Source organism: Typha angustifolia, chromosome 3 (assembly GCF_048772165.1).
Source record: "Typha angustifolia cultivar Huaian chromosome 3, ASM4877216v1, whole genome shotgun sequence".
In the NCBI taxonomy this organism is placed as follows: Eukaryota; Viridiplantae; Streptophyta; class Magnoliopsida; order Poales; family Typhaceae; genus Typha; species Typha angustifolia.
Window position 1 is genome coordinate 4,772,315 of NC_133241.1, and position 9,987 is coordinate 4,782,301.

Consider the following 9,987-nt stretch of genomic DNA (forward strand, 5'->3'; position numbering starts at 1 on the left):
TAGAGCTGTTAAATAAGCAAAGTTTGTCATAATGTTAATTATTCATAGTAAATTATAGAGAAATATTGATGCTCAATTAAACTCTTTCAGATTGCAGATTAACAGATTTAACTTCAAGAAGTTCGGCAAAACAACAAAATACCAATCTCATTATTGGCCTTCATACTGGAATATGAGCCTTATCTATCAGGAAAATTCCTCAAACTAAAAAATTAAGGAATTAGCTCCCATATCACTTGGATCAGAAAGCTGATCTTCCAGACTCCTAGACAATGTCAAATATCCTAAGACATTTTTCTTTGAGACATCATTTAGAAGAAAATTTGTTCTCTTAACTGAAAAATTAAATTGCCAAAGGAAAAACCTCCATTTTCTTATGGATCAATAAAGTATTGCCACTGAACTTTACAATCCATTGTGTAATATGCAACACACAAGATATTAAACGACTACATTCAGACATACATCTGGCATTCATCACCGTGAGAAAATAATGCACTAAATTCAAGCAACACTCTCACCTTTGATAGAACCAAAAAGCTCAGAGATGTCAGCATGCTTACGGATATGATGAGGGCATTTGAAGAGCAAATCTTGGGCCTCTGTATATCTACCTTCATTAAAAAATGATTTGAAGACATTCAGGTATGCTGTTGATGATGGATAGTTACTCACTGTTAAAGCTTTAAAAAATACTCTAGCATCTTCAATTGTCCCAAACTTGGATATGTAGGGAGGGAAAGGATCAGCAAAAGGAGGAAATTTGTGGCTCTTCATCGAACTAAGAAGCTTCAATGCCTCTTCAAGCATTTTTACACTCAGTAACTCTTTAATCAAATACTTATAAGTAGCTTGCCAAGGTCGCAACCGACCTTTCTCGACCATTTCGACAAAAAATGTATAAGCACCATCTGCCTTGTTCGCACCACACAAGCCTTTCACTAAAACATCCAAAACATCGGCATCTGCTTCACAATTTTTCTCAATCATCTTTGCCAAACACTCTAAGGCCTTATCCACCTCTCCAGCTGTACAATGCCCTTGAATCAAAACAGTCCAAGTCTTGAGATCAGGAACACAGCCAGCATCTTCCATTTCATCCAAAACCTTGCAAGCCTCCTCCAGTCTCTTAGCTTTACAGAGCCCATAGACCAACTGGCTGTAAGTGATATTATCTGGTTCATATCCTTCAAGCCTCATCTTTTTCAGGATCTCCTCTGCTTCGTCGAATCTCCCCATGCTCGTCAGAGACCTATGAATACCATCATACACAACCTTCGACAGAGAATACCCTGTGGCCTCGTACTTCCTAACGACCCTAAAGACCAAATCGAGATCGGGCGTCCCACTGATCGCGATACGCCGAAGAAGAACGCCGCAGTCCTGAATTGCCGGCTTGTAAGGCCCATCCATCATCAGCTCGTAAAGTTCCACCGCCTCATTCGTCATCTTACACTTCTGGAACTGCCGGGAGAGCTTGATGTACGTGTCTATATCCATGTCATGCCCCTCCCCTTTCATCTCCTGAATCAAGCTCCAGAATTCCTCTATCGATTCTTTCCGGCCAAGAACGCGAACCATCGCATTGTACGCCACCGACCCGTGCTTATACCCCGGCCTCCGCCCGGCCCACTGGAAGAAGTTTAAAGCCTTTAATGGGTGATCGCGGACTTCCCGAAGGACCTTAGCGACGACGATCTCCGAAAGCGGTAGCTTTACATCCGCCAACTTCTTCTCAGCCCCCTCTTTCCAATCCTCCGAACCAAGAACGACATTTACGGCATCTTGGACGGCAGCATCGGACCCGGCCTTCTCCTTCGACTGGGCATAGAATTGGGAGAGCACGGCGCACTCGGCGGTCAGCTTCTCCTTCTTGAAATTGGAAAGGAGGGTGAGGAAGGTGCCGTGGTCGACGCCGTGGCCGGTTTCGTCCATGGATTTGAGGAAGGCCCAGAAATCCTTCATCCAGTTCTTGTGGCCGAGGATTCTTAGCATGAGGTTGTAGGTGGGTGAGCCCGGCTCGAAGCTGTGTTGGGTGGTGACACAGTTGAAGAAGGACAAAGCCTTCTGGGGCTTTTGTTCGAGCTTCTTGAGGACGTAGAGGATGGATTCCTGGGTGGGTGGGGAGGTGGGGATTGGGATGTCGGAAGCTTCTAGATTGGGGGAGGAGATGACTGAGAAGGATTTGAGAAGAGGGAGTGGGGTTGAGCGGAGGAGGGAGTTGAGGAGGAGGAGGCGGACGCGGGTGGATGAAGAAGGAAGCATATTCGGTGCCTGTTAAGTGTTCGAGGTTGGGACTGTGAGACTTTAGAAGGTGGAACTTGGAATTGTAGGGTTTTAGGAGGAGTTCTAAGTTCTGCTCTGTGGCTCCTGTATACCTTAGTAGGGTATTGGTGGGGTGAGCCGGTGAGGTGGGGTGGGGTGGGATGGGCTGGGCCCGAATGTATAGGCTTGGGCTCTGAGCAATTTGGGTACTATGTACAAATATGGGGCCTAGTTGATGAAGCATACCATCGCACCCATATACCTAAGTTACCTACTACCTAGGGCTTCAACAAGTAATTGATATGATAGAAGACAAACTTGGTATAGATTATCTTTTACATTTTATATTTTACTTGTACATTTTATCTTTTTATTTTTTATTTATGTCAGCAAAGTTAGAAACTTTTATCTTTAATTGCTCAGTGTTATTCCAAGTAGAGCTTATCTTTTACCTTTTAATTTGTATTATTATAAGCTACAAATGGGCACTAGTCTCTTGAGGCTTCAAGGTGAGCATAGATATAAGATATACTAAATGGAGATGATGCTCGAGAGTTGATGATTTACAGGCACATTGCTACGAGTTCAACCATTATTTGGTACGGAATGAATTTTACTTCATTTACCACTACTCTAATTGAGTGATGACAATGGGAGATGCACACCTATCAGAATCACCAATTTGATTCAAGTAGCATTTCTACAAGTTTAATTCAATATTTTCTAACAATTTTGTTGTTTGATGATAGATGATTTGGCAATCATATATAACATATTTGATTGTTAGATTGCGTATAATATATTTTACTAATATAAAAATTTAAAGGATGCGACTGACATCGAATGTAACAATTTGGCTTAATACTGATGATGCTCTATGGAGTTATAATAGGCATAGTATAGCTTATATAAATTGGACCAGACAGCACAGGAGATATGTTGACATTTGGAATAAACATCATGAACATGCCATCGAAGGTCAGCCATATATTTAATTCATGCATTATCAAGATCCATATATTATATGGTAGCTTACTCTTTTCGTTATATCATAAATAAATGATAGATAACGTTTATGCACAAGGTGTTATAGATATAACAGTATATTTGTTATACTATTTCTACTAATAATTCAACTACTAATTTGATTATCATTATTATCACACAATTATTAGTAATAATTCTATTAATAATTTGATTATTATTATTATTATTATTATTATTATTATTATTATTGTACTAAGTTATATTCAAGTTGGGGCTTTGACACATATTCATGTCATAAAACCTTCTCAAGAAATATATTTATATCGATTATGTTATTTAAAATGGAAAAATAAATTTATACCATAGATTCTTATTCTATATTTATCTTGTATTGTAATTAATACAATTAATTTAGAAACTAGAAAATGATTGATATGCAGATGATGTTTGGATTGTGCATCTTGAGTAGAAAAACTTTGGTGAGTAATCTCGATCTTATTCGTTAGATACCTTTATTTTAATTGGTCTATTATGCATGTTTTTATATGTATCTTATTTTGGCATGTAGTATAATTATATAATAGTATATAGAAATGTTATAAATGCACATATCATTTATATTTTATTTGTTAAGTTGATTTTTAACACGAGTGGAGATGATTTAAGAGTGTATAACATTATATTTTCTTTGATTTTCTATCACTTAAAATTTTAAAATGCATATATGATCCGTAAGATTACTAGATAACTGTATAACCTACTCATTTTGCCAAAAATAATTGTGAAATCATATCGATAGGATAATTAACAGAAGACATAAGAGTACTGAATATAAATTGAGTCTCCGGACACTATTGAACCTTTACGATGAATTGTAAGATTTAAAATTATATGTGTCCCACGTATGATAGTATAGTATTATTTTTATCATCTAAATATCGGTACGCCAATCTAAATATTAGGAAATGCATTAATCTTTTTATTTTCACTCATCTAAGATTTCTTTTTTGACAAATAGGCCGCAGCTCTAGTTTCATTGAAACTTAAATATAATTAATTTTAAAAAGATTATTCTTTAAGTCTGTCAGACACTAATTATAACTTAGGAATTCTAACAACCAAACCATCTACCAACAAAATATCAAGAATCCTACGATCATCTAAATATCAACTAGTTATTTCACCAACAAAATATCAACACCAGAATAACTACAAAAACAATCACAAACACAAATTCCACTCTTGGTGATACAACACCGGAACAAAAAAAGCTAACCACAAAGAAAGAAAATAATTTATTAAGCCCCGATGCATCCATCTTCATTCTAAATTCACTGGTTGCTCTTCCACACCTCCATGTATGAGATGTCTAACTCTTTTCGTAGCAATATCTCTTTGAATTTCTGCTTGGCATAGGAATACACTAATTACTTTATGAGATAAAATCTTTCAAGATTTTGATCAATTGTTGGAGATTCTAGTGTTTATTTCAAGCCAAATAGTTTAATATAAGATACTCAACCAAATTTCATTCATCATTTAGAGAATCTTTTTTTTTGTACCCTTTGACCTTGAAACCAGTTTCTAAAATATTTTTTTTACCGGTTATCCCTCAATGTCTTATCATTTTATCCATAATATTTTTAATATAATCACATCTAATGAACAAATGATTCACAATTTTATTCTAAGCACAAAAAACATAGTGACTAGCATTTGCCCAACCCTTCTTTTTCAGGTTATTTCTAATCGATAGACGGTTACTGCATGCTAACTATAAAAAGCCCTAACTTTTAGAGGGATATTTAGTTTCCAAATCTTAAGATGGCCCTTGGAAATAATCCCACTTTTATTCAAAAACTTGTAAAAAAATGTTACCTAAAGACATCGTTCTTCTCAAGCCTCCACACAATTTTATTCCTAATCCTGTTTAATTGCACATTACTATTGCGAATAGAATTGATTAGTTTTTGCTCTTCTTCAATCAACTGAACTATCAAATTTCTATGATATTTCAGACACCAATTCTGTCCATCCTAAATATCTTTCACAGTCACCTGCTTATCTCAAATAATATTGAACAGATTAGAAAAATAAATTGTCAAAGAATAGTCTCTAATCTAATTATCAGTCCAAAATTTGACTTTTGTTCCATTATTCACTTTTCATTGTACACCAGCTTTGAAAGCCAAACTCTGTTGCATTACTCTCCCTCTAGAAAGAGAAATTCTAATAGAGTTTACAGTTTAAAGGCCTCACTTTAATTTTCCTATAGTATCTCTGCATCATTATATAAGACCATAAGTGATTATCAAAGTTAAGTAATCTCCACCACCACTTTGCCAGCAAGACATTATTCATCTCTTTTAAATTTATATACAATACCCAAACCTCAATATTTCTTTTTCATACAAACTTTCTCTCGGTTAATCAAAGCATAGCCTTTTTTTTTCTCAGCTTGGGTACCGTGCTGTGTAAGAAATTTCTCATCAACTTATTAATTTTCTTTCTCACCCAGACTAGTATATTGAAAAATGCTAAATAATATAAAGGAATTTCACTTAGCATAGAATTAATGAGAATGATTCTCCCACTTATAGACATCAATTTACCTTGCCAACTAGCCAATATTTTTTTCACCTTTTCAATAATTGACATCCAATCTTTTTTTTCTTTTAGCTTACTATTATGTAAAGGTAGCCTCAGATATTAAATGTGTAAATCCTCCTCTTTGCAATTCAAAATCTTGATTATAGCCTTAAGTTCACTATATTACTCCTAAAATAAATTAAAAAACTTTTATCAAAATTAATTTTCAAACCTAATACTACCTCAAAGCAATAAAGTAAGAACTTTAATACCATAATATATCTTTCCTCAGCTTGCATAGACAATAAAGTATTATTAGCATATTGAAGATTTATCATCCCCATGGGGTATCACATTACAACCCAAACCTCGGATCAAACCTTCTTGAGTGAATAATTGGATAAAGGGTCCCCCTATTTAGACCTTTTTTTGCATTTAAAATACTTGCTAGGTTTTTGCCATTGTAGATAATTAACAAATAACCAGCATTAACTATTTGCATTATTCACACTTAGACCATTGTATTGTAAAGCCCCTCCAATTCAAAATATCTGCCATATAATCCCTACATAAGCCTTTTCGAAATCAAGATTCAAGGTGATAATTTCATGAGCATTGACCATACTAAAGATATACCTTCCTTTTTATAAAGGCACTCTAATAATTCTTAATCAAATTGTCCATCACCCTACATAACTGATTGGTCAAAACTTTTGTAATCATCTTATAGCTACAATTTAATAAACTTATTGGGCAATATTCCTCAATTCTTTTAGCCTTGCTAGTATTGGGAATCAAATATATCATAGTATAGTTAAGCCTATTAATATTACACTTACCATTATGAAAATTATTAAACAAAGTCAATTCCTCTTTCTTTATTACTGGCCAGAAGTAATAAAAGAATCTCATACTGAACCCATCTGGGCCTAGAGCTTTATTCTTAGCCATAGAAAACACACTCTTATAAATCTCATCCTCCTCGAAAGGCCTAATTAGCTCATTAGCTTGCTCCCTTGAAATCTTATTCTAGAGCTAAGCTTCCTCATTCATAATCTCCAAGTCCCCATGGAACTAAACATGTTCTTGTAATATTTAGTTATATGTCTACTGATCTTATTATCCTCCACAATATAATCTCCTTGCATCAGTCAAGAGCAAATATTATTCCTTCTACTTCTCCTATTTGTAATCCTGTAAAATAAGTAGTATTTAGATTTCTTTACATTTTGACTCCAGCTTTTAAGGCTTTCTCTAAGCCTCTTAATCTTCCCACTCCACACTGCCATAGCAGTAATACCATTAGTGTCTCCATCCCACCATTTCCTGACTAGAGAATCAAATCCAGGTCTGCAAAACCAAAAATGTTCTAATATGAACATATTCTTCCTCACTTCTTTTTTACCAGTACCATCAACATAGGAATATAATCCGATCCTATGCGAGGCAAGGCCTTAACCATTGTCATTAGAAACTTTCCTTCCCATTCAAAAGTAGCAAGGACATAATCTAATAAAGCAAGAATTGATTCCTTCTCATACTAGACCAAGTATATTTCCTCTCAGTCAGCTTAAACTCTCTAATCTCCAACTCATTTATCACCATATTAAGCATTCTCCTCTCTATTACTGTTTTTTTCCCTTTTTTATCAACCATATACCTGGTAGGATTGAAGTCACCTCCAATCAACCAGTAGTCCCCTTGCCAGCCTTTTAGATCTTTTAACTCCTCCTTTCTAAGGATTATAAACATTAGTAATCACCTAATTTATATCCATCTCTTTATAGTATACATAGACTGAGAGAGTATGTACACCTTTTTTTTTCCAAGCAACTACCTTCAACTTATCCTCATTTGTACCTGTTAGTATCTTACCAAATAATCCGATAGAAAGAACAGAGGACCACTGCTTGATCCTACCCCCTGCCATAGCCTATAACATCCTCTCATTTAGAGTATCATGCTTGGTGTTTTGCACACAAAGAAAATCCAAATTATCTTGGATGATAATATCTTTTATCCCTTTTCTTTTCTCAAGTGCCCCCACACCCCTAATATTCTAAAATAATTCTTTCATAACTCATCATGTTGTTCTCTTACATTGTCCATCGTCATCTTTAATGAATCAATGTATTTCTCAACTCTGTCCCTCTTAAGGGATTTTTAGATTAGGAGATTTACTTCTATCTCTTGTTGGGATACACCTAATTTAACTCCACAAGTATTAGTACTAGAAATTAATTCAGAATTCAATAATTTGGAAAAACACAAGCAATTTAGAAAGGGATTTTTACCCTATGTGAGCTCTTTTCTTCCCTTCCAACTCCAAAGTTCTAGCTTGTCTATATTCCCCCATCTGTTGCTGGATTGATTTATCTTAGCCTCCCAACTTGATAATGTTCCTTATACTCCTTGTTGCTAATTGTGGGGATTTGCTAGTTCTTTTCCTAGTGTACTTCTTAGTTGGCACTCATAGCTTAAGAAAATCATTTGTGGGATATGTAACATTTGTATGGCTTAGCTTCTATATGCTCATTCATAACATATAATGAATATATAATTTATTTTTTGTTTTCCATCATTGATTTGGATAAGATATATTATTAAGTTTGTTTCTCATCATTGATTTGGATAAGATATATTATTAAGTCCTTATCTCATGACTCTATTTATCGCATAATCTCTTAGATGTGGAATCTGATATCAAACTAAGATATGATACTGTTACGAATCAGATCTAAACTGATCTGGATATGAGAAAATTATGAAAATTTAGGTGAAGGTAATCTTGTAAGTCAGGGTTCTAATGGCTCTAGTTCACCTAAACAGAGGTTAAGATGAAAAGTTAAAAATAAAATAGTGGAGATAGGTCAGACCAAGGCAGAATGGTAAATATCCAACGTTGTGACGGTTATCAGAGGGTGGCGGATAGCCAAGGGTGGTGGTGGTGGATGACAGTAGGGTAAGGTTTCTGCTGGAGGTGATAGTGGCTATAGATTGGAGGTAGAATTAGAATTTCTAACTTACATATACTCTTAGAATAATAAAGACTACCTAACAACTATGATAAAAACGGTAAATGCGGTAATAAGAAAATAAATAAACTCAATTAATTCTCAATGCTTGTATTTCTAAACAAAGAAGCCAGCCCTTTATATATAGAGATGAGATACAATGAGCCCTACTTGGACTAGCCCTAAAGGCTTATACAACTCGAACTAGGAACTTGCTTTATACTAACCCTAAAGGTTTATACGACTCAAATTAGGATTTATCTTAGAGGCTTACATGACTTAATTAAACTTATCTTGGTGGCTTACATGACTTAACTAGACTTGCCTTAAGTGCTTACATAAGAGATAAACATGACTTAACTAAATCAACCTTTCTTATCCTTCTCGGATTGATTTTTTGTTTGTCATAGATAGAGTCTGAATCTAGAGAAATCTTGAATAAGGAAGTTCTGGATCAGCATGTCTTCGATTTTCTCCAAGTGGTTTCATAATATTTGGTGGTCAGTGAAATATTCTTTAAATATTTTTCCAAAACTACCTAAAAATTAACTAATAAATTCTAATATAAGAAGACTCTAATTAAAGCAAATAAGTCGATAAAATAACTAGACTCAATCCATTGAGCCCAATCTCTTCTTGACGTGATTCGATTTGACCTGGTTCGCATCAGGAATAATATTTTATAACAAAGATGCAGCCAACTAAAATTCATAGGATATAGATGTTACCGTGGGTATAGGTTCGGATGAGTATTAGTGCTCACCCATGTCAGATGTGCTTCCGTGAAGAGTGCACGTAGCCGATGAGCAAATGTTATATTTAAGCTTACACGCTAACAACTACTAATAGAATAGAGAATGTTCTATTAATTTTGAAATAAAAGAAGTCAAACATCTAAATTACTCAACAAAGGTTGTCTACTAAACAGAGCAATGATACTATTGCAGAGGTGAGGTGGGCAAGTTAATTTTGTGCAAGGGTATAATAGCATTATGCATTTGTAGTTAATTTAACTCATTGATATAGTAATGGTTATTTCTATATATTTCTTTAAAAAAATTATTTAATCTGGAGTTAATAAGTTAAAGTTGAGAATACTTTAGCATCTCAAGGTCAAATTTGGTAGGTTGCA

At 34.7% G+C, this 9,987-nt stretch overlaps 1 protein-coding gene across 1 annotated transcript; it reads right to left on the reverse strand.

Moving 5' to 3' along the window:
* Positions 1-310: 310 nt before the first annotated feature.
* Positions 311-2,354, reverse strand: LOC140758396 (pentatricopeptide repeat-containing protein At3g48250, chloroplastic). Its single transcript, XM_073094535.1, has one exon. It carries the CDS (start codon positions 2,263-2,265, stop codon positions 505-507), a length of 1,761 nt encoding a protein of 586 aa, XP_072950636.1. The 5' UTR covers positions 2,266-2,354; the 3' UTR covers positions 311-504.
* Between the last annotated feature and the right edge of the window lie 7,633 nt (positions 2,355-9,987).